At 42.9% G+C, this 25,334-nt stretch overlaps 2 protein-coding genes and 2 non-coding genes across 17 annotated transcripts in view; 3 read left to right on the top strand and 1 right to left on the bottom strand.

Annotated features, from left to right (window-relative positions):
• Positions 1-300: 300 nt before the first annotated feature.
• LOC124637737 (GATOR complex protein MIOS) lies at positions 301-16,122 on the top strand. Of its 2 annotated transcripts, none has more exons than XM_047174372.1 (16): positions 301-536; positions 986-1,180; positions 1,398-1,547; positions 1,809-1,967; positions 2,407-2,602; positions 2,788-2,896; positions 3,272-3,431; positions 3,836-4,014; positions 4,150-4,243; positions 4,321-4,456; positions 5,790-5,998; positions 11,543-11,706; positions 12,187-12,464; positions 14,823-15,081; positions 15,347-15,537; positions 15,780-16,122. In XM_047174372.1, exons 1-16 carry the CDS (start codon positions 413-415, stop codon positions 15,853-15,855), a joined length of 2,679 nt encoding a protein of 892 aa, XP_047030328.1. In that variant the 5' UTR covers positions 301-412; the 3' UTR covers positions 15,856-16,122. The 2 variants fall into 2 exon arrangements, with proteins under 2 accessions (XP_047030328.1, XP_047030327.1); XM_047174371.1 differs by having other exon boundaries at positions 3,269-3,431.
• On the top strand, positions 12,726-12,807 carry Trnal-aag. Its single transcript has one exon. It is a non-coding gene; the product is annotated as a tRNA-Leu (tRNA).
• Positions 13,586-13,667, top strand: Trnal-aag. Its single transcript has one exon. It is a non-coding gene; the product is annotated as a tRNA-Leu (tRNA).
• Positions 16,123-17,831: 1,709 nt separating the features above from the next.
• Positions 17,832-25,334, bottom strand: part of LOC124637795 (histone deacetylase 4) — an 81,404-nt gene continuing 73,901 nt past the window's right edge. For 8 of the 13 annotated variants that reach the window (XM_047174460.1, XM_047174458.1, XM_047174452.1 and 5 more), the window contains 10 exons: positions 23,888-24,061; positions 23,395-23,605; positions 22,924-23,028; positions 22,422-22,630; positions 21,897-22,055; positions 21,289-21,539; positions 20,839-20,980; positions 19,960-20,168; positions 19,555-19,693; positions 17,832-19,477 (listed from right to left, as the gene is read on the bottom strand). In XM_047174460.1, coding sequence (XP_047030416.1) covers positions 18,725-19,477; positions 19,555-19,693; positions 19,960-20,168; positions 20,839-20,980; positions 21,289-21,539; positions 21,897-22,055; positions 22,422-22,630; positions 22,924-23,028; positions 23,395-23,605; positions 23,888-24,061 — 2,352 coding nt within the window. In that variant the 3' untranslated portion in view covers positions 17,832-18,724. The remainder of the gene's footprint in view (positions 19,478-19,554; positions 19,694-19,959; positions 20,169-20,838; positions 20,981-21,288; positions 21,540-21,896; positions 22,056-22,421; positions 22,631-22,923; positions 23,029-23,394; positions 23,606-23,887; positions 24,062-25,334) is intronic. The other 5 variants (XM_047174453.1, XM_047174456.1, XM_047174451.1 and 2 more) reach the window with 3 other exon arrangements.

The raw sequence follows: 25,334 nt of genomic DNA, 5'->3' as shown, positions 1-25,334 counted from the left end.
GAAAGTCGTAATTCTGCTTAGTACAACACTGTTAGTTCTGTACATGAAACGTTACCATTCAAAGAAATAATCATGTTGCGAATGTTTTTCTAAAAGCGAGCTAAAAGTAAGTAAAGCCTTTATTTACGATTTATAGTGGACAATATGTTTTCACAATGGTAACATTTTAAAAAGACAGTTTTATTTACGTTCAGAAATAGTATCGATATGAAAGTACTGTAAAACGTTTCGTTACAGCTAGTGCATACTTTTTTCCAACGCGCAGTGTCGCCAAAAATGTTGATGTGGGTGAAATTATAAACAAAACGTTGCAAATGTCAAAACATTCGTGTGGATGTTGCGTATTTACGTGCAAAACAAACATGAATAATAATTAATTTCTTTACAATTAGTGGACAATTAAAATAAAATTATGTCGGGCGCTAAATTGGAAGTTCTTTGGTCTCCAATACACCACGACAAGTTTATATTATGGGGCCCAGACATAACCTTATACGAAGTTTCTCGGATAAAAGAAATTGAGAAAAAAACAACATGTACGTAGATAATTTAGTATTCATTCATTACTTGTATGTCTCTAATTAACTATAAAACTCTCTATAATTCGTACAAAAAGTATTTACTTTCAAAATATCAAAATGTATTGAATTCCCTGTTATCTGTTTGTTGTTATCACAACAAGAGTCAAACCATAAATATAATTAAACTCATATCTTACTCATTAGTAGAGCTATTGCCAGTAATCAAGCTTTAATGTTGTTACTCTAACTGCCGACAGTTGAACCCGATTATCCAAATAAATAATTTCCTGTCATTTACTGAAAATATAGGTTTAATTTGAATGAGATGATATTCCGTTTTCCAACTGTTACATATTCAATATTTAGATGATTCTATGCTGTTAATAATTACATAGGCTAATAATTTTGGGGAAAATACATAGAATACCCATAGAATGATCTATTAAGTATAAAATATATTTCAGTCACTCCAATATCTTCAACAAGAGGAGCAACAGTCCTAGCATCACAGAGTGCCAGCGGAGTCAGCTGTGTGGACATCAGTGCCATCCCAGAGCAACCGGAGCCATTGCTGGCACTCGGCTATGCCAGCGGCAGGGTGGCACTCACTACTCTTAAGCAAACATATGACCCACTGGGACTTGTGGGCAGAGAGTTCAGTAAGTAAACTCATACAATAAAGGTATTTCAACACATAATAGTTTTTCTACTCTCCCTATATATACCACTATGTATTCTCTTATGAACTTCGTAAACTCCCTTGCAAGCCCCTATATACTGCCTTATGTACTCTCTTCCTTTATTCCAAATCCACTTTCACATTTATAGTACTTAATAAAAAGTAGTAAATTTACATCCACATTGTTTTATCTGCAGCTTGTCGCTATCCGCGGCTATGTAACTCAGTGTCATGGAGTCACATGGAGACCAACTTACTGGCGGTGGCCATGGAGAAGAACCGCAATGACCACTGCATACTGTTGTGGGATGTGTACCGAGGATCATTGCTGTCGGAAGAGGCTAAAGGTGAGATTTTTTTAAGGACACTGAAATTTGAGGTAGAAGTGGTGTCAATGCCCTCCATTGATAGAAAAGTAAATAGTTTAGGCTGGTATAAAATTATTGGCTACCTATTAGATTTTTTATCCAGATTGTTAGTAAACCAATAAGCTCTATGACTATTACACTTGGAAAAGTCTAACAAGAAGAAACCTGGCAATCCAACTTGCTCAAGCTCAAGCTATTAAAAAAAAAAACATGGACTTCTAACTGTTTAATTTCTAACAGCTTCCGATGCATCGCCGTCAGCAGCGACGGAATCTCCGCGCCCCATGGCCGAGATGGGGCTCTCGGAGACAGCCCACTGCGTCACGTGGGCAAACTTCTCTAGCAGGACGCTTATCGCTTCCATGAATCTTAAATACATCAAGATATTTGATCTTAGAGGTAAGTTTCGTCTTTGTAGAAATCGTGGTTGAAAAGTATTTTTTCAGATTTAGTCGTTCTTTTAATCATTTTCCATTACTCAACGTAGCCTGTGGTAATGAGTAACTTCAAGGTCGTAACTATTTCCATTTACTGACAGTATAAGACCACAGTTCTGACTGCACTATGCAGTGACGATAAACTTGACTCATTTTCATGCAAGTATTACCGTAATGGCCTGGTCCTGTGGTTCTTTCAAGAGTTAGTCACAATTCTTCTGAGTATTCTGGCTCAGAGCTAATTTTCCATTTACAAAATAGGGCTTTTTATATTTTTTTCTTTTTCCTGCTGTCCTCATAACTTAACCCAGTATCATGCACAGACAAATGTATATTGAGGTTGCAATTTATTTTTTAACCGACTTCAAAAAAGATGGTTCACAAATCTGAGTTTTTTTTAGATTTATCAAACAAGGCAGTGACAATGACAACGACTAAATATTGTTACGGAATATGCGCGGAGCCCTGCGGGGGCTATCAGATCGCGTCTCGCGGAGAAGGCGTGGCCTGCGTGTGGGATGCGCGGGCGCTGCAGAAACCGCTGCTCACCATACAGCATCCAAGACCTTTGGCTCAGCTGCAGTGGTGTCCCACCAGGTAGGGAGAGAAAAACTAAGTTAACAATATATTTTTTGAATTAGGTTACGTTATATCTGTAATGGCAAAGTAACTATGTGATAATAAGTAAATAAAAAAAGAAATAAATGATACATAAATAAAAAAAGAGTTTTGGAAATTCGACAGGTAAATATTTCAAGTGAATTTGTTATTTTGTTTTTTAGGCGTAACTTGCTGGTGTCGCTACAGCGGGATTCCACTACGCTGCGTATACATGATATACAGCAGGCGAACAGTGACAACAAATTGAATGTATCTGATAGCACGAGTTCGGTAAGTAACCCATGATCACAGGATAATTACTGATAGATGTTAGTAACCTGCTCACCTCCCACTCTTAGTTACAGCCATAGATATCAAATAGTATGTAGTTAGATTGGTAATCGATTGATTTTAGAGAAGTCAAAACTCTATATGTACAACATTGAGTGATTTTTCCATGCGTGAGTAAATATGTGCTCCTTTCCTTAACTGCGATTTCGGTATTTATGGTGTTCCTTGATTTTGATGTAAACATTTGTGCTTGATTACACAGGGCTATTGCATTTATCTAATATGTTCGTTTTTGGATTCATAACACATAATTATTCTTGTCACACAGTGTTAATATATGAAACGTTAGTGGAGTCCTATATCTATGGTTAGCAGACAGCCGCCCCGGCGGTGGAGGCGGAGCTGGAGGAGCAGTACCCGCGCGGGCCGAGCGTGCTGGAGCGCGACGTGGCGCTGGGCGCGGCGCCGGCGCCGCTGCTGGGCTACGGCTGGCATCCCGCGCACGAGGGCCGCCTGCTCGCGGTCTGTGCTAGTGGTACGACATCACCATCGTACTTATCTTAGTTCATCTAGTACAGCATCGTTCAGCATCTCTTTCGACTATTCCAGAGATGTGCGCATGGAAAGAGAAGGTAGTCTTTCTCATAAAGTCAATAATATATAGGTATGCGATGCATGTGATGTCATGCGACTTGTATTGTGTCTGTAGGTTGCATGTTTGATTACTCCTTATCACATTAAAAATATGTAATATTTAAATATACATCACACATTACATATAGGCGGCAATAATAAATAAATAAAAATAAATAAAGCACCTCTTTGGACTTAAGGTGGATATGGTTTTTAGAAACATAAATACTCATAGAACTTTTATGCTCCAGACAATATTTATTTTTATTAGGTACAAATACTGAAATTACCCATAATATCCTATAGGAGCGCTAGTAGACTACACAGTGTGCGAGCGTGTGACTGTCTCGTGGGGGGGCGGCGGCTCGCTGGTGTGGACGGGCGGGGGCGGAGCCCTGCGCATGATGCGCGACGACTTTTACGCCGCCATACAGGACATCTCCTTTGTCATGAAGAAGAGAGCACAAACTGATTATGGACTTAAGGCAAGTATTCTGCTAACTCTAGCTTAAGTTTCTTTTTAACCGACTTCAAAGAAAAAGAGGTTCTCAGTTTATTCAGTTGTCATGTTCAGTTGCATTTTATTGACAGGACTTTAGAACGCATTTGTTGTTTTGCAGCCAGACTTATGGCAGAACGCAGACTTGGCCGATGACGACGCACTGAGTGGTCTCTGGCATTTCCTGGCGCTCAGCAAGTCTCTTGTTGAAGATGGTATGTTTTGTTAAATTCTTCAGCACGTCCTTGATAGCCAATTATTCAATAAGCATGTGTAATGTGTATTTGTTAAGGTTGCATCCGCAATAGTCCGTGGAAGCACCCCGGTGTCCGCACGGTGCTGCGGTCTGTGGGTGACGGTGGTTACCGTTCGGAGATAGTGCCTTCTCTTCTGCCAGATTTGCCCAATAGAAGAGTTACTATTTATAGGTAAGTTTATTTTGTCAAGTACTTACGAGTGATTTATCTTATTGTCACTTTTTGTATAATGGATTTAGTATTGTGCCTTGTGGAACGCCATTGGTTGGACTAGTTATTCTAAAGATTTAGTATCATAAATAATTACGCTTGTAAGCTTTGAATTAGATATACTATTTGATAGAATCTTTATTATGCTAAATGCTCAGTTTTTACCACTTTATCTGCGTGGTTTTCATAAAATTCATCGTGACTGACACAATCGAAGGCCGGCTCCATAGATGTAATATAATAAACAAGATTGCGCACGCTCGAAATATATATTTACGAAATTGAACTCTATTCCAACGCAATAAGGTACTAAATTTGTTGCACAATACACAGAGGCAAATCCGAGCCGAGAGGGATAGTTAGAACGGAGGCCGTTTGTCTCCTTCTAACACCTTGCCAGCATAAAAAAATGTTGTAATCAACAGTTTTGTCTTCCCAATAAAAAAATTGAATCACATATATTTTTATCTTATTTTAACAATTGTAAGTCAACAAATTAATAAAAATCGCATTAATTTATGATACGAATAAATTATTTATATAAATTATTATTCTTAAAACATAAACAACATAAATTTTTATTTTGTTTTTTTTTTTTTTTTCTAGCGGTGACCCTGAACATTCTTGGCGCGTAATCAGCATTTAAAATTTTGTTTATATTTTTTGTATTAAATCTATTTAAACTATTTAAATGGTGAAAAAGTGTTGCGTTTATACTTGTAAAAGTGAATCCTATGGTGGTTGCAATATATCGTTCCACAGGTTAGCTAATAATAACATTTTCGTAAACCAAACAACTATGAATTCTTGTAATGAGTGAAAATATGGGTGATGGATTTTAAAACTGTTGTACTATTGTTATAGCTTTCCAAAAATGAAGAAAGGCGACATCAATGGCTCAGCAGTCTATGTATGAAGTAGAAATACAAAAAAAAACAGTCTTCACTTCGAATCTTCCTGCTTTTATACTGCTAATTCCCGCTAATTATTAAAAGCCTTTATAAGTATCTTAAGGTCACAAACTGCGTAAGTTAAAACTTCAATACCAATCTGCGTTTAATAATCTTAGCAAATTCGGATTTGTCTCACATAGCTTAATCTCATAGTCACCCTATTAGAAAGGGACAGACAGCCTCCGTACTAACTGCTTCACTCGGCTCGTTTTTTGGGTTTACATGCGCAGTCCTGTTTACTAATATTATGACTATGGCCGGCTCTAAATACGAAGGATTTGGTTTATTGTGTTGTTTTCGCTATTGGCCCTGTGTGAGACTGGTATGGTTGTGTGGTGCAGGAGTGCGGAGCGCACGCGGGCGCTGCAGCTGTGCGGGTGGGGGTGGGGCTGGGAGAACGCGCTGGCGGGCGTGGAGCGCGCCGAGGCCGAGGGCACGCCGTGCCGGGCCGCCGCCCTCGCCGCCTTCCAGCTGCGCGTGCGCGCCGCGCTCGACGTGCTGGCGAGGGCGCACGAGCCCATGCTGCGGGTCGTCGCGCTGGCGCTTGCAGGTACATCTGCAGCAGTTATATGGTCAGGCATTCATTGTGTGGCACACAACAGAATAACATGGATGATTTAACTGTGTATATGACGTCTGACTAGGGCATGCAATACCGGTTAACCGGTTTCGTTTTTACCGGTAAATCGCCCATTTTTGCGAGTTTTAAATTACCGGTAAAAATAATATGAAACCGGTAATTTACCGGTTTTTACGTTTTTCTGATAAAATATAGCAATTGTTCATTTAACGTCAAATCTTTGTTATGTAACCTGAATATAATGTAATGTTGCATACATTACGTATTGTAAGTGTTACAGATGCTGTTTTTTAGTAAAGTAAACTTGTGTGTCCTTAAGGGTCAATTCCCACTGAAAGAGCAGCGGCCGCTGCTCTTTCAGTGGGGATTGACCTTGGGTCAATCCGGCGCCGCGCTGGGCCGCGCCGCGCCGCGCTCTTACATTGTCCGTGCTCTTACGGCCGCTGCCGGCCGCTGCTCTTTCAGTGGGAATTGACCCTAACTATCTCTAGGTTAGATACAAATCTTCTTTCTCATCTTAATTTATAAAATCTAAACAAATTGTATTCATTCGGTTATTCTGTTTTTCCTCAAAACTGTCAGCTCATATTAGGTACAAATGTAGCTAATGCTTATTTTACCTACTCTATGACCTTACTGAGCAAGGGCTTTTACTTCACCACCATGCGGACAGCTCTGAGGACACGGTGGAGCACACAGTCCAGGTGTGCACTGCCTGGGAAGGGTACCGCCGTGTTGTCGTCGAGGCAATAGGCAGCGGCCAGGCCCGCCGCTAGCTGTTTGTTCGCCCGCGTGCAAAACTGATTATGCCGCCCTACGACTACATACGTTTTGACAAAAAATATATAAGGGGGGGGGGCGGATCCAGGAGGTCCGGACCCCATTCATATCCATCTTACTTGTCCAACAGAAAAAAATATATACATGCACCGCTCTGATTGCAGAAAACCCACCTACTTTTGGATAAATAACTATTGCAATACATAACATACATTACACATAACTTTTTATTTACTTGAAATGTTCAGAGTAACCTAAGCAGTCCTAGGTTAGCCCATAAGCAAACTAAGCAATTGCTTAGGGCATCAATGCAGTGCAATCATTACTCAAGTTGGCCCTATGTATTGAAAGATTGTGATTAAATTAAATTAACGCACTTAAATATCTAAAACAATGTTTAAAGTCAGTAACATATGTTATTTGGTGGGTTTCCCGTTGAAAATTTATAAGGCACATTTCATATGTAAGGAAGCGCAAGCGGAGCGAGCGCGAAAATTTTTTAGTCTGGGGACACAAAACAAATAAAGACCACTGTAAATTAAAAAAGCAAAGTCAACTAGTAAGATATGCACAGAAGTGAAGTGCAAAAGCCGCGAGCGAAGCGAGCGCGATTTTTTCCTTAGAGTTTTCATGAAGTAAACATATTGTCATAAAAAGCCATAACGGACGTGCGCGAAAAAATTTTTTTCGGAATTGAATGCCTCAACAATTAAACAAAGATAAAATGCGATATCTGACATGGAGCCGCGAGCGCAGCGAGCGCGAATTTTTTTGGGGATGCAAAGGGTGAAACAGTCAAAATTTATAGGAGACGACCAAAGCTAGGGCGGCTTTTTCTGAAATTTTATTGGTTTATTTTTGCCGCCCCCTAAATAGCATTTGCCCCACGCTACGCCACTGGTTGATCTTAAATCGTTTTTAAGAATCTTTAATTTTGAAAATGTCCTTTCAACAGATGTACCTAACTGAAACCGGCAGTGTAAGTAATATTCTTAGCGCTATTGCTGTGTTCGGAAATATTTAAATCAAATCATTAGTAAAAAGATATTGTATTTTTTTTAATATTACGTGATAACTCGCTAGATTTGCCGCCCCCTAGGACGTGCCGCCCGCGTGCTGTGCACGCGCTGCACGCCCGCTTACGGCGGGCCTGGCAGCGGCGACCTTTCGCGTCCTTCCCTGGTTCAAGCCATGGTCCGGAGCTAGAGAGATTCTGCGAAGCAGCCATGCTCGAGAAGGAGACGGCGGAGCGACTGCGAGTAGCACCTCTCATCCCAGCCGCTGTAGTGGACCAGGAAGACACCACGGGCGCCAAGGGTCGAGAGACGACTCCCGGCCACCGTAGGCGTCGGTCTGAGGGCGGTGAGTTCGGGTGGCTCATCGTTCCACCGTCTGCATAGACAACAGACCCGTGTCAGCGGCGCGCGTTGTTCCACGGGCTCCTCAGGGAGATGTCAGCAAACCCAGTGGGGCCCAGCAGGACCAAGGCCTGCCGGGGCCGCGGGATTGTTCGAAAGAGTTACCGCTACCCTGGTCCATAAAACGCCTACTAAAAAACATGGGTTTTAGACACAAAGAGTCTGTCATTTGATGATTTACCATAAAAAAGGGCTTTCACTTCAATGAAAAATATATTTTTTTACGGTAATTCTTAGCGTTTATCCCGTCTTGTGACGGGGTCGGCTTTCTGTATCTTCCTTCTTCCACTTCGCTCTATCCTCGTGAATAGACATCGAGATCTTCGAGTTCGCAGATTTTCATGTCATTCATTACGACACTCAACCACCACGGTTTTGGCCTGCCTTTGCGCCTTTGACCGGGTCTATTGAGATTGAGTATCACATTCACACTGCCGATGTCCTCAGGTGTCACTCCTTTTTACATGTCCGTACCATCGCAGCCGTTTCTCTTGCATTTTGTCGGCGACATCGCGTACGGATGGTAATGACATGTTTTTTGTTACGGCCCACGTCACAAAAAACGTTTACCACCTTATACTTTGCATATTTATTTAGTTTTTGCTTTAAGACTACCCAATCTTATTGTTATAATATCACATTAAAAAAATTACAAAAATTACCGTTTTACCGGTTTACCGGTAAAAATATTTTTATTACCGAATTTTTACCGGTAATTTTTGTTTTACCGAAATTGCATGCCCTACGTCTGACGTCTCACTGTGTGTACCATCAGTGAAAACAATTTTGATACATTTTTTGTGTTTTGAAATAGTAAATGATTGTGTTAAAAATATAACTCATAAATACTGTGAAATTCTGTTATTGGCTTATTCGATTATTGTCATCATCTCGTTGGCAATGGTCAGCGTATGCGTAAATTTCAGTTGGCATTTGGCTATAAAATCCTTGCCTTTGCAATTACATTACGCTGGTGTGGTGAAATTTGACAAAAAAATTCACCTTTCACATTAATAAGCATCTTGCTGATTCGGTGGGCTATGTCGATGACTTTGGTTCTCTGACGGATTACCTCATTTCTGATGCGATTAATAAAATTATAGACGGATCACTTGTTTACCGACGGTCTATAAACTTCTTACATCTATTTTGAGATTAAAAATAAACAAACATATTGAAAAGTATTCAATTATGTCAGTTTCTCAAAATGGATGTAGGAAGGGGTCCCGTGCTACTAAGGAGCTGCTCCTCACTGATATGGTCATCAGCCAACAGGTTCGGCGATCCCGAAAGAATTTGTCGACATGTTGGATAGACTATAAAAAGGCCTACGACTCGGTCCCCCATACATGGCTTAAGAGGGTACTGGAGTTGTATAAAATAAACTCAACTCTACGCGCCTTTCTTGCGTCACGTATGGAGCAATGGAGAACGGTTCTTCACTATCCAGGATGTCGACAAATTGAAGGGACCGGCGATCCTATTAAGATCGAGCGGGGAATATTCCAGGGTGACAGTTTGAGTCCACTTTGGTTTTGCCTGGCCTTGAACCCTTTAAGCACATTGCTAGAGGGTTCGGGGCTGGGCTATCCTTTGCGGAGAGGGGGTCAGGTGATATCCCATTTGCTTTATATGGATGATCTGAAACTATTTGCCACCACAGAACTGCAGCTGATGAAGCTACTGAAGATCACTGAAAATTTCAGTAGTTGCATCAGGATGGAGTTCGGTGTGGACAAATGTGCAGTCATGCATGTAAAGCGAGGTGGAATTGTGGAATCTGAGGGAGTACAACTCTCAGATTCTATAAACCTGAGATCACTCTCCGCAAACGATACATATAAATACTTGGGTATGGCGGAGGGGTTAGGCATCAATGTGGCTGTCATGAAACAGTCATTACGGGAGCGTTCCTTTGGCCGCCTGAATAAGGTTCTAAAAAGTTCCTTATCAGGCGGCAACAAGGTTCGCGCCTATAATGGTTGGGTCATGCCAGTCCTGATGTACTCCTTCGGCATACTCAAATGGACCCAAACTGAATTGGATGGATAGGAGAGTCCGCACACTGCTGACCGCAGAACGAATGCATCACCCACGATCGTCGTTGATGAGACTGTACATCCCACGGAAATGTGGAGGCCGAGGTTTTTTAAATGCAAAGACGCTCCACAACCGTGAGGTGTGCAGTCTCAGAGAATATCTTCTCAAAAGCGACGTGGGTATGCATCGTGATATGGTAGCAGTGGACAAAGGACTCACCCCGCTATCGTTGGCAAATGAGAACTGGCGCAGACCTGTGGTACTAACTACCCATGATCGCAAGGGGGTATGGCAGAGCAAACAGCTACACGGACGCTTCTTCGGGGCTCTTCATGGCCCCGATGTAGACTTCAATGCGTCCGTAGCTTGGCTACGCTTCGGTGACCTATTTTGAGAAACCGAAGGGTTTGTATGTGCAATTATGGACGAAGTTATCCTGACGAATAACTACCGGAGGTATATTATGAAAGACGGGACGGTTGACATATGTCGGGCATGTCACCATCCGGGTGAGTCTATCAGACATATTATATCTGGTTGTTCTCGTTTGGCTAACGGTGAATATTTGCACAGGCATAACCAAGTGGCCAAGATCATCCACCAGCAGCTTGCTCTGCAATACAAACTTGTAGATCTTGAGGTACCGTACTACAGGTATGCGCCCGACCCAGTTCTCGAAAAGGACCATATCACGTTGTACTGGGATCGATCTATCATCACTGACAGGACTATTGCAGCCAATAAGCCTGATATAGTGGTGATAGATCGATTAGCGCGCCGCGCGATGATAGTCGATGTCACCGTCCCGCATGACGAGAACCTAGTGAAAGCTGAGAAAGAGAAACAAATAAAATATCTTGACTTAGCGCACGAGGTTGTCGCTATGTGGGATGTCGACACGGCTGTTATTGTGCCGATTGTCATTACGGCCAATGGTCTAATAGCCAAGAGCCGCGACCAACACCTCAGGAGGCTCTCGTTGGGCGGCTGGATCAAGGGATTGATTCAGAAGGCAGTACTCCTTGATACGGCGCGTATTGTGAGGAGGTTTCTGTCTCTGGGACTCTAACCACCGGTACCTTGGACCCTGTGCCCGATATCGGTGGCCATCTATTTTTTTTATTTTTAAATGTTTTTTTTTTTTTTTGTAATCTAATATTTAAAAATATAAATAATATGTTGAAAGACAAATAAATGCACTACAGCATAATAAACTGTTGAATTTCTAATAAATCAGTAAAAAATAAAATAAATAAGCTTGTATTGTCCGCGGCAGGTCTGTCGGACGAGCGCTTGTGGCGCGAGGCGCTGGGCGGCGCGGCGGCGGCGCTGCCGGACCCCTACCTGCGCGCGCTGCTGCGCTTCCTGGCCGCCTCCGCGCCCGCGCACCCGCACCACCACCAGCCGCCGCAGCACCACCCCGACCTCGCCGCCGTGCTTGTACGTCACACTTACTTGAAACTTAATGAGAACTAATGATGCAATTTTATAATTCAGTTCCAATATTTCGGCTGTATCAATATCATACAACATTCAAAAGACGTCCGAAATCGTGCAAAGTCAATAATCGTTTATTCAAACTTGGCTGCAAGACAGCTCTTTTTAACGTCAGGAATTTACAAAAGACAGTTCCCAAAACGTCCACGCTTCACCAAATCCTATGTGTTTTTGCTGGAAAGAAGAAGTGGTGCAACAAACTCCGTAAAACTCCCCAGCAACTCATGTCTGTCTGTAGGTTAAAAAAACCTTAACCATTATTTGATACATAAGTACAATGCATTAAGACAATAGTTTCCCCCTGCAGCCATTATTAAATATGTATTATATTATTCTATTATAACGTCAGTATAGTTTACATTTGTATGTGTGTGGAATTTCATACAGAACAATACAACAACATAAAACCTTTACACTCCACAGAACGAAACGGAAATGCGTTTAGAAGACCGCGTAGCCTTCGCCTGCATCTTCCTCCCAGACAGCAAGCTGCACGAGTACGTGTCGAGCACGTGTGCTGCGCTGGTGCAGGCGGGCGAGCTGGCCGGCGTGCTGCTGACCGGCGCCGGCGCCGAGGCGCTGCCGCTGCTGCAGCGCTGGCTGGAGGCCACGGGGGACGTGCAGTCGGCGGCGCTGGTGGCCGCCCGGTGCTTCACGCCGGAGCTGCTCAAGGATCAGAGAACGCAGAACTGGCTTGACAGGTAATGCTACATTAGATCGTATAACTCGTTCATTTTTGTTCTGTTCATTGCATTTGCAACTTTACAAGTGCCATTTTTTGTTATTGTCTTTTACTGAATTTTCACTATTAATAAAATTGTGGTAAGCATTGGTATAGATGAATTTAGCTGACAATAAATAACGTTAGCTAATAAAAAGTTAAATCTTGTAAGTCTCATCTTTAACAATACTGATAGTATGCACTTATATTGCATGAGTGAAATTCACATTAACACGTATGTGGTAGCGTGGCCGAGCGGTCTAAGGCGCTGGTTTAAGGCACCAGTCTCTTCGGAGGCGTGGGTTCGAATCCCACCGCTGCCAGAATATCTTTTTGATGCTTTCATTACTACTTTGCTAAAACTCGAATTCATGCCGCTGCCAAATATTATTTTGTATATTTTTCTATCATACTGACGCTGCGGTCGAAACGACTCACGCCGATCGGCATCAGTTTATCTAAGTATTTACTTATACCTTAATTAACTAATATTTGAGCGCATTTTTCTCTCACCCGCGCTCGCCAACATCAACACCTTCACTGTTGGAATTTACGATCCCACTCATTGACACAACGTGTTGCGACTGTTGTCGTTTTTCTTTACTGAAAATGTAATGATGATGTTTATATAATTATAATACAATTAAGTAATTTAACGGATTAGTAGCTAAGCTAACATGCGTGCGTGCAGATCGTGTCTTCAGAATAAAATGTATTGTGAAAGTTGAAGACACTGATGTAAATGACATAATGATTGACACCACCGATCCCAGCAATATTACTCTTTAATATGAAATAATATATCAATTTACATTATCCTTGATTGATCTATATTTGCATCGCCACCGTTCCGTTGGCTGAGGCAAACTTGACGAGGATGTTCCTTACTACATATTAGATACAGAGTTAAACATATTCTAAGAGATTAAAGAACTATAGACTTTAATTTTGCCGTTTCAATAGAAATCATTTAGGTCTTTGTTGAACAATGTTTAATCAACCTTGAACGAATCTTCAATCTGTAAATATCAAACATTGTTATTTCTAATTATACCCATTCAGGAATTGTAGTGAGCAGTCTATACGCAAGCACGTTACACGGGTAGCGTGGCCGAGCGGTCTAAGGCGCTGGTTTAAGGCACCAGTCTCTTCGGAGGCGTGGGTTCGAATCCCACCGCTGCCAAGAAATCTTTTTGATGCTTTCATTGCTTAAACTCCAATCCTAGTTGAACAGCCAAATTATTATCAAGACTTGTTGGTTGTGTTATTGCTATTTCAACTATCCTATAATTTTGACATTTGTTGACCAGGAACAATAGACGCCATATATTCTGCTTCTTCCTTCATGTTTATACTTAATTCGTGACATTTTACAGCGACTGTACCATGCTATATGCGCAACACCACACTAACTTACATACGTCTGTGAGGGTAAATCCGTGATCACTATGTTCCAAAGACCAGTGCGAGGATATTTAATTATGTCATACACAAAAACCATAAGTATGCCATATAAGTAGAGGAAGTGAAGCATATTTGGAATACCAGTTTGTTTTTTGAAAATAAATTGAAGGAGAAACGGGATAGCTCAATAAAAAATACATTAAATTATTGTCAAAATATTAAACTTTAATAATGAGAACAATCAAATATAAAAAATACCAGATATATTATCAAAATGCCTATCAAACTAAAAATACTCCAAAAACGTGATTTGACTTAGGGTGCAGATAATTTGGAATATAGTATTCCAAATTATATTCATTTTTTTTTCTTTGAAAATTGCTAACACTTTTTCTTAGAAACTAATAGAATTCTAAATGTTTTATAGTCATTGGCTCTTTACAAAAAAAGAAACTTTTACAAAAAAATAAAACCGACTCCCAAAAAACTGAAAAGCAAAAAAAACACGGTATTCCAAATTAACAACACGCCAACTTAACTTAAAGTTGCATGTCAAATTTTTAATTCTAGAAATATTCACAAAATCATAGTAATATCTTAAACTAACAAGGTCACTCCGCTATTAAAATAATTACAATAAAGATTTAGAGTATTACAGCAAATGATTACCACTGATTGCATTCTTACCGAAAAAGTTTTCAAATCAGGCTTCTCGTTCGCTGGGGGCTGGTAGCCGAAACGTCAAGATAGCGTCCTGTTTTTAATGCTGTATGGCTTTGTGTATCGTTTGACGTTATGTTTACGGCATAAAAACTCAGATGGCGTTTATATATATTTAGATATCGAAGTATTCCAAGTTACCTGCAGTATTCCAAATATGCTGCAGTTCCTCTACCATTTTCAAGTGTACTGTACTGTACGTTGTCTCCTACAGCTACCGCACGATCCTGGACAGCTGGCAGCTGTGGTGGGCACGATGTGCTCTAGACACGTGGGTGTGCGGCGCGGAGGGCGGCGCCGAGTGGGCGGGCGCGGGGGCGGGGCCGGGCGGCGCGGGGGCGGGCGCGGGGGGCGTGCCCCGCCAGGTGTGCGTGGCCTGCACCTACTGCGGCAAGTCGGTGGCCGCGCCGCCCGGACACAACCGGCCCCGCGTCGCCTTCGCCAGGCTGCCACCACCTGCTGCTAAGATGAAGGTAACAAACTTAATAGCAGAGTACATGTGACTCCTGTTGAATGTGCATGTATAATGAAGTCGATGTCATCCAGAAAACTCAAACCAGCGCACTAAATGGAGCCTTTGGAAGTGAGAACATGTCTTAGTCTCACTTCGTTTGCATTTCATCAAGACCAGCCCTTTTTTGGGAATCTATCAAACGATTCCTCCCGTTGCCGCGTTGTTGGTGGAATGTGAGGGAGTGTCAGCCTCTTAGCTCTTAGTAAATGAACTGTTGTTTGCAGCAAATCTCCTCATGTCCAAACTGCCGCAAGCCTCTCCCTCGTTGCGGGGTGTGCTCGCTGCACGTGGGCACGAGCGCGGGCGGGGCGGGCGGGGCGGGTGGGGCGGGTGGGGCGGCGTTCGGCTCGTGGTTCAGCTGGTGCGTGGCGTGTCGGCACGGCGGGCACGCGCAGCATCTCATCAACTGGTTCAAGTTAGTACATGTCACATTTTATTTTGGCACTTGACTACTTAATAGAACTCTGTCCACGAAAGATGTCATTGAATAGGTACCTACTCACTGACGACATTAAGATCTTGAGACATGTAAAGTCTGTTCAACATGGTAGAAGGTCAGTCTCACTCAATAACGCCCATGAATCTGGATAGTACCTGTAGATTTGTGCAGATTGTTTAAGAAAATGAGAGGTATTTACGGTGTTTATTTCTACGCAGGGAGCACACGGAGTGTCCAGTCAGCTCGTGTAACTGTCACTGTGCCACGCTTGACCCGCCCGACAGGCACGACTAGCCGGACAGCTTAACAAAATTACACACGGGAATTTAAACTCTATGTTTTAAGGCGTAAGGCATATTTTGCCATCTCGGACAATGCACAGACTCTATGTAATATACTTTGTTGAAATGAACAATATGTTAACGTTCCAAGAATCATTTGACAGTTTCATAATTGAAGGGGTAAGTGGACAAAGGTGTTATCTGGCAAAACTGAAAAAAATCGAGTTTTTTGCATGGACATAGGTTTTAAGTGACAATAAATCGACTGATGGGCTCAAAATATATATTTTTTTATTCATATCCCGAAAAACAGACCCTAGCAAAGGTGTTAACTAACAAATGTGATACATTTAAAGTAAAAAATAAATATACTAAAATATATTATTTCTGTTATAATAATCTAGTAAGAAATGGTATTTTAAAAAGGGTTGACACTTCAGACTTAGATCAAACATTTAAAATTTAAAACTATCTCGATTTTAACATTTAAAATTTTCTAATGCCCATATCTCAATTTATTTTTTTTGTTAGTTAACACCTTTGCCCACTTACCCCTTCAATTATGTTAATCAATTACATAATCGAAAATAATCATATATTTTATATTTGCTTTCTGGCTATTGTTGTATTGTTTACCTTGGAATATATTTAAAACTTACTGCATTCATATACTTGTGAAAACCATTCTAGTCTATGTATGTAATGTGTTCGGTAGACACATGCAAGCGACGTAGAGGGCGCCACAAGCATCACGTAAAAAAAAACAATCCAACACTCGAAAAAGTTTTGTAGCTTCATGTAAAATACATTGTGAGACTCTCTACGTCTACATAGTTATTCGTATGTTATATCATTTTAGGTACGTTTGTGTTCATAGCGTAAGTAAGGCAGAATGCGTCGCGGACATTTTTATATTTAGTCATAAGAGAAGGGTTATTTTTGTACACTACATTAAGGTTTATCTTGACTTTGTATGTTATTTAAACGTTATCCATTCTGTTGTTGCATTTTATTACTTTATTACCTGTGTATAGGGCTGCCATCCGTCCGGGTTTCCCCGGATTTGTCCTCGTTTGGAGGCCGTCCGGGGGCTGTCCGGGCGGGGTTTCAAGAAGTGTCCGGGGAAAACCCGGACACTTTTCATGTAAGGAAGCACCTTATTGAATTTAAATATGCTAATAGTAAATGGATTACAAATAAGGTATTATTTTGTTTAAAAAAAATCGTACTCGTTCGGGGAAAAATGTGATTTACGCCAAATGTCCGGGTTTTTTTTAATTTTTGTCCGGGTTTGGTGAAATTCGAGATGGCAGCCCTACCTGTGTAGAATATTTGACCACTTCATAAATAGAACTTCAAAGGGCTTTAGGTACTGGGATGGTTCTCTATGGCATAATCACAATCTATCGGAATCAAACCAGTGCCTTCCTGTACTCAAAAATGCTGTCAAACTATCTATGTATATACCTTAATTCAGTTTTTAAGTCAGGTTCCTAAAAATGATATATTTACTATTATTAGTAAGAAAATTGTATGATTCATTGCAACCGATCTTAATATTTTTTATAGTTGCGTAAGATGTTATTTTAATTAAATAAAAATGTTTTGTTTAGCATGTCTTCCGTTACATTTTGTCATGTCTTATCACCCTGTTCAGTGTATAATTTGAAATACGAAATATTCTCAATCGAATTCCATGTTTTATTTTTTGCCGAATGTCTGCTCCTTTGTACGTTATGTACGATGGGCATGTACCTTTTAACAATTTCGCAGCTGGCATTCCTTATGGTTCAATTTCTTTATGTTATCAACATTCTTTTTTCAGATATCTGTCTTGCTAAATCACTGCTCTAAATTAAACGTTACTTAAATCGTGGTCATTCTCCTTTGTTAATTCAAACGCATTCATCCGATTCTCAGGGAAAAAGTGACCAAACCTCTCAGCTCGATCATCGGGGACACAGGAAAAAGGTAAAAAATAAAATTAACTTTTTATATTTCCAAATATATATATAATATATATACATTTATTAAATAATCATTTCATCTTTATTCCAATTTAACAATAAAATTCTCAAAGACACAACATTTTTTTAACTCTGTTTATCGTACAAGGATCCCATCCCGTGGTACGTTGTATACACGCAGACAGCCGTCATACAAAAATATATAATTAGAGGATGCGACAGACGCACGGACAAGTAGTCGGCTATAGTCAACAGGTTCCGCCCTAGGGAACATCTCATATTCTGCTAATTAAATATACCGTCTCATATAAACATTTACAACTGACTTTACATAAAACTAAGTTCTCTTATAAGCAGCACCGCCTGGCGGGCGATGCCGATCCTTCAGGATTCGATCACATAGTGAAAATATAAGACTCAACACAGATACACAACATCCGCGTCCCCGCACGAGTGTGTGCGGAGACTATATAGTATAGAAATTCATTGTTTCAATAGCTTCTTGCGGACATCGTTTCCGACAATTCTAATTCGTTTCATATTAAGTTATCACACGTGAGGAGTCGTGGAGCACAAGTACGTACGTACACAAGCGCAGCGCGATACAAGCCGCTACAGCGGCACACCAACACAGATATACAAATATTTCATATCCACCATAAAGATTTACTTTAATTTACAACAATAGATTTGCACAATTTCCATTATATACACATTGAATAAATACTTTTTGTAACATCAGAATTTGAAACAATCTTTGGTATAGTGGTCGCATCGGGCGGCGGCGGCGGTCACTACTACACCTTAAAGCTCTGGACCGGACGCGAGGCGCCCATTCGAGTTCGCGCCGGACAACTATCGGCTAACTACCGGCCTGGGCCGGAACCGGAATGTGGAAGCGGCGGCGGCGACGCCTCACTTGGCGTCGTCCTGCTCCATGGGCTCGGCGGGCGGCGGCCGCATGGACAGCGTGGCCATGGCCTGGCACGTGTCGGCCGCGTCGCGCTCCGACTGCAGGCGGCCCAGCCGCAGCGCCGCCACCGCCGGCGCCGCGTCCAGCGCGCTCAGCGGCAGCAGGTCGGCGGCGCGGCGCAGCGCCCGCCAGTGCGGCGCGTGCACGGCGAGGGTGGCCCGCAGGGCGGCCTGCGCCCGCGCGTGGGGAGGCCGAGCCAGCTCGTGCAGCGCGGGCGCGGCGGGGCGGTCCCCCAGCAGCGCGCGGACGCACTCCTGGGCGCAGTCGCAGACGGCGGGCAGGTCGTAGCCGCCCTCCAGCGCCAGCACCAGGCGGCCGCCCGCCAGCTGCTGCAGCTCGCGCGTCATGTGCGCGAAGCAGGCGGCCGACACGCTGTAGCCGCCCAGCGGCGCGGGGTGCCCGGCGGCGGCGTCGAAGCCGCACGACACCAGCACGATCTCGGGCGAGTACTCCTTGGCGATGGGCATGACGACGGTGCGGAAGGCGGCCAGGTACTCGGCGTCGGCGAGCGGCGGGCTGGTGCCGCCGCACCACGCCACGTTCACGGTGTAGCCCAGCCCGGGCCCGGCGCCCGCCTCGGTGGCGGCGCCCGTGCCGGGGAAGAAGTTGCCGTCGTCGTGCCGGTGGATGCTGATGTACAGTACATTCGGATCCGAATAGAAGATTTGCTGCGTGCCGTTGCCGTGGTGCACGTCCTGCAGACATGCATAGTTACTGTTAGTGTATGTTACATAGGTGTAGGTACAGTATGAACACCCAGTGAGACACTGACCCAGTCGACGATGAGTATTCTCTGCAGGTGGTGGCGGGTGTGCAGGATGCGGGCGGCGATGGCGACGGAGTTGAAGAAGCAGAAGCCCATCGCCTGGTTGGGCTCTGCGTGGTGGCCGGGGGGACGCACTACTGCGAACCTGATGACCATAAAAAAGAAGATGAATAAAATATAAATATGTATATTGGGAGAGCAGTAAAAAACTATAATATATTTTTTTATTGTTTTTTAGCTTACAACATTTTGAATTGGGCTAAAATTATGACTTTATGAGGAATAAAATGTTCGATTTTTTACGAGTCATGGGGAACTTTTTGTGGCTACTTAAATAGGCTTTGTAAAATGTAAGTATGTGAATATAGTAAGGTGTATAAATTGTGGAAAAAAACCGTATCATATACACACCCATTCCTGAGCTCTCCCTTGGCGGTCCTGACGGCGAGGTCGAGCACAGCCCCGGCAGCAGCCCTGGCCGCGGCCGGAGTATGCGCATCAGACCAGGCGGTGTCGGAGTCGACGCCGAGCCCGCCGCACGCCAGCCGCACGAGCTGGCGCACGCCGCCCGCGCCGCCGCGGCCGCCGAACACGCTCACGTGAGACTCCGAGTGCACTGACTAATGGGAACAAGTGGTAGTGGTGGATGAATATATATTTATTTTTGAAAAATCAGGGTGACAATGAAGTGGGTTTAAAATGGAAATAAATAAAAAGTTTAGTAAAAAAAAAAACATTTCTTTCCGCAAAAAACTTCAAAATCTCAATAAATTCATCGTTTATAACATAATCTTTTCTTTCAGTAAAAATAACACGTAGTTTCTTCGTTCCATGAACTTATTTATTTGTTTAGGAAAGAGTTCGAAATAATAACAGTGAAAAAATACTTCATAGTATAATGTATCAAAAAATTATAGTTCGGCCATTCAGAGAATGCGTTCCTGACACGTCGCGATTGAACTGACGACGTAACTTTGCAATGGCGTTGCAGTTACGATAAAAATATTTTTGCTGGTTGTTTACCGTTTTAACAATTGAGGAGCATTAAAACAACATTATTATATCAATAATCAATGAATGTAGTTACGTCGTCAGTTCAATCGCGACGTGTCAGGAACGCATTCTCTGAATGGCCGAACCAAATTGTTTACTTAATAAGAGATTAAATATAATTTCAAAGAGTTAAAGTTTTTCCCAAGATTTTTGATTTTAGATTCAAAGGCTATTACGAGTTAGGTATTCAAGTAAGTTTCAAAGGTCATTATGAGTAAGTATATGCTCGAGGTTTACCTGCAGCTCCTCGAAGGTGGCCTTCCTGGGCCGAGTCCGCTCGGCCCGCGCCACCAGGCCGGTCTCGCACAGCCGCGCCCACACGGACTGCAGCCGCCCCGAGTGCTCCGGGTGCGTCGGCGCGTGCGCACCGCATGCACACCTGACGACAACAGAGTCAGTATGAGTACATACTTCTTAATATTTGATAAGCGACTTATTTTAAAGCTAATTTAACACACACACTAAAATTGAGTCATACAAGTTCAGCTAATCGAGAATGGGAGAAACACTTTAACAACGGATAGAGAAAAGTAAATTGTGGATGCAGTTGTCATTTCAACATTTTCGTCAGTAGATATGGGTCAGTCAGGATCTACTAGCAATAAGGAATAAAGTACCTACGGATTGTGGGTGCTTAGATTTACAAGTGATGATTACTGAAATATGACACTTTAACTGGTGACTTACCCGTGCTTAAGCATGAGCGCGTCGTAGGCGAGGCCGGTAGGGGGGGTGCGGGCGCCCACCAGCGGCGAGCTCAGCGCCCGCGCGAGGGGCGCCGGCTCGCAGGCGGGCGCCGGCAGGGCGCTGGGGGGCGGGGCGCCGGGGGCGGCGGGCGCGGGGGGGTCGGCGGCGGCGCGGCGGGCGGTGAGGTCGATGACCTCGCCCTCCTCCTCGCGCAGCTGTGCCGCGGCCGCGTCGTGTGCGCGGGTTAACACCTGACAGAAGATGATCTTATTGTATTGCAAGAAAAAAAACATGATAAGGTATCCTAGGACAGGATACCTCAGGGCACTCTTCATGTTGGAGAATGTCTAACAAAATCTGATGTTAATGCTATATTATTGAAACTGCCTCATTGGTCTAGTTGTCGCAAGCTCGGCTGCTGAAAGTTGGTGATTGATACACCCGTACATCGGAGAGCACATAAATGTCGGTCCTGCGCCTGAGATAATCTCCTTACATAAGAACAGTCGCCGTAGCTGATAATCGACTAGGAGGACATCATCATCATCATTTGAAATTTTAAAATCGGCAATGGGCACTGTTCGATAGCTAAAAAGATAAGTACTAACAGTTTTCCGTATCTGGTCGCGCAGGTAGTGGTGCGCGGCGGGCGGCGCCAGCGCGGGGTCGCCCAGCGGCAGCGGCGCCGAGTGCGTGCGGCCCAGCGGCCGCTTGCTCAGCCGCCCCGCCCACGCGCCGGCTTCTGATACCGGCGGCAGGGATGACACCTGACTCACCAAAATTAGTTAATAATAATTACATTGATAGTAAAATCAAAACACTATTCATTTTGTTGCTGGTTGTACATATTGCATTTACAGAAATAAGGATTTTTCTTAGGATTTAATAAAAACATGGTAATCATTTCATCTCATTCATACAAATAAAATCTCACTCCAATTGATTTCTCATACGGACTACAAATTATTATCAAGATGATTATGATAGAATTTCGTAACAAGTCGGAATACATAATTATGTTGAATATTTTTTACAATACATGGTTTTTATTTACATTATAAACAAGAGGCTATATGGCCCTTAAATGCATTTTACACAAAGTAAATATTTTAGCACACTAATTGAACACGTACCGGCGGCAGTGGATGTGGCTGCGGCTGCGGCGGCTGGTGGCGCGGCGGCGGCTGGTGCGGGCGGCCCAGGCTGATGTTGGGCATGGAGGGCGACGAGAACAGCAGCTCCGCCGTGCGGCCGCAGCCCTCCTCCTCCTCGCGGATGGGGGCCGTGGCGCCCGCCCCAGCGCCCCCGGGCGGCGACCCGCGCGGCGAGCTGCCCTCGCAATCTGAACAACACCAAGATATCAGGTACTGTTGGCTACATTATCCGTGACTAACTCACATTACGCCTACATCAAGTGGTTTGTTCATCATCAAGTTGCTTATTTCGCATGCCAACATTTCTAAAACTTCGAGACTTTGCTCTCTTGAATCTATAACATTTATTTTTAGGTAAAAAATGTGTAAATCTTTTTAGGGGGCTGAGATTATTTTACAGAAAAAGTAGTAACAGCAAAGAAGGGCTTAACTAAAGTTTTTAGTAGAATACAATCATTCAACAACAACAAGGTATACTGACTGCGGTGCTTGAGCCTGGTCTTGAAGGGCCGCCTGGCGAGCGGCGAGGCGCGGCGCTCGATGACGCGCGCCTTGAGCCGCACCTTCAGCATGTTGGGCTCCGACGCTGCAACGGTTAGTGCACGCGCATGCTCACTTACTGGTTAACTAACACGCCAACGATAACATTCCATTAAGGGCACAATTTCACCGACAACATAAACGTTAGTTTTCTAAAATGTTTACTACGAATTTTTCACGTTTAATTTTGAAACTACGAAAAATGAACGTTTATGACATTGGTGAAATTGGACCTAAATCAGTTATTTTCAATAAGATCGATCGCGCGTTAACACGCGTTTATCTGATCAGTACAACATTACATTTGTATTTTCGTTGTAACTTCAATTATTGTTATTATCACGTCACAAGTTATGCTAAGATCACACAACACGGATGCACATGGCGAGACCAGCTAGGAATGGGTACGTACCAGTCTTGCGCAGAGGATAGTCGGGCGAGGGCTGCGGCGGCGCGGCGTTGAGCGCGAGCGGCAGCGGCGCGGCCAGGCGGTAGGGGTGCGTGGCGGTAGCTCCCGTCGACGTGATGGACTCCCCAGACGAAGACTTCACGATGCCCCAGTTGCGGTACGACGAGCCCGCCACCGTGCCGTTCGCGCTCGCTTGCTTCTTCTTTAAGAATTGCTGGAATAATATATAAGAAAATATGCTTTAAGTACTGGCTGATAAATTGATTTTGCTGTATGATGAAGACGAACTGAGAAGGACTACGTTGAAGATTAATAACATCATTTTTGATAAAAAACACATACTCAAATATGCAGGAAAGATAGTCTCCAGAAATATATTATTTTAAAGAAGACGATGACGACTAACAAATTAATCCTACTTCCATTATTCGTTTCACAGACTAGTTTTTCTTAAAACTAACCCTACATCATTAAGGCTATGTTAAGTTTAAATTACCTGTAGCTTCTGCTTGACTTCGGTGGAGGCGTTGGCGCTGTGCTCGTGCTTGTCCTTCTTGCGCAGCAGTTCGACGCGGTCGCGCTCGTGGCGCTCGCGAGCCTCGCGCGCCTCCAGCGCCTCGCGCGCCTCGCGCCTCGCCTGCTCCTCCATGGCCTTCTGCTGTTCCCACAACTGGAACGTTAGTCCCGCCGTTATTGTTGCCAGCGACCCCCGCTAACAGGGCCATCTTAACTTATTGCATGTCAGACTTGTGTAACTGAATAGTCGTGTCTTTTGGGATGTGCGTTGTACTGGTTGTTGAATATTTGGGCTTTGAATTTCGTTGGTGTCATTTTATACTGGTCGTTAGGTAACCGTTTGGTGTTTAAGGGCAGTAATTCAATGCGTGTATGATAAAATTACAAGATTTGATATATATTTTGCGAATCTTCAATGTTAGCTAACATTCATTTGTCTATCAGATGTTAAAAAAGTAGCTGATATAGTTTGGATACTGGTTTAAAAAAATAAAATATACATCTTTGATATAATTTTATAATCATTAGCTATATTTTGTTAGCTTACTTTTGATATTATTCATGCGTGCGCGCGTGCTATCGAAACACATGAACCGGATTGACAAGATTTTATTACGAAGCTGTACCTATTTATATTTTTGCAAGCGTGTGTATTTATTCTAGTTTTCCACGCATATAATGATGATATATTTCAGTGTTGAATTGAAATATCTTCAAAATATTGTTATATTATCTAGTATAGAGCAATAGATAAGTGAATTATGGCCAATTATCTATCTGGACACGCTCGAAATACTGAAACGTGAACACAAGGCCAGCGTGAGTTGCAGTTTTACACACGAATTGTGTTATCATCAACTGATTAGATCATCCCTGGCTTGTAACTCAGGTACATAATAATATCTTGATGCTGTCAGTTCGTTTGCACTCAAATGTTTTTATAATATATCGATATCGCCCCCACAGGGGGTGATTTCCTATCTTAAATACATTATTAAATGTAAAACCAAGTAAACAAGTATAGGACTGCAATGACGTGATCGTTTAACATGCAGCTACAATCATTCAGGTATGATAGCATAAACAAAAATAGAAATTAATCAAACAAACTTGCATGTTATTTTCATTGGATAATCGGAATACTTTGTGAGTGAGTAATTCAGCCTCGTTGTGTCAAACTAGTTAATGATGCTAGCGGAGATATTCGGCAGCATGATTTGGTAGTGAGTAAGAGTGAGTCATGCATACCTTGCGAGCTTCGTGGAGGCATCATCAGATCAGTGGGCGCCTTCCAAATCATATTGTTTACATCGTTTCACAGTGCCATCATGTTAATTTTGTACGACATTTGTTGTGAAAGTTTTCCGATGTTATTTTTGTGACTTACGTATGCAAATACTTTGATAAGCCGTTAACCTCTTGAAGTG

Source organism: Helicoverpa zea, chromosome 16, assembly GCF_022581195.2.
Source record: "Helicoverpa zea isolate HzStark_Cry1AcR chromosome 16, ilHelZeax1.1, whole genome shotgun sequence".
Classification (NCBI taxonomy): Eukaryota; Metazoa; Arthropoda; class Insecta; order Lepidoptera; family Noctuidae; genus Helicoverpa; species Helicoverpa zea.
This window is presented reverse-complemented; position numbering and strand designations above follow the sequence as displayed.

Coding starts and splice junctions, on each gene's coding strand:
- LOC124637737 (XM_047174371.1), top strand. CDS start 413: ATGTCGGGCGCTAAATTGGAAGTTCTTTGGTCTCCAATACACCACGAC. Junction 1,968..2,406: donor CAAGATATTTGATCTTAGAG/GTAAGTTTCGTC, acceptor AGTTTTTTTTAG/ATTTATCAAACAAGGCAGTG. Junction 12,465..14,822: donor ACGCAGAACTGGCTTGACAG/GTAATGCTACAT, acceptor TGTCTCCTACAG/CTACCGCACGATCCTGGACA.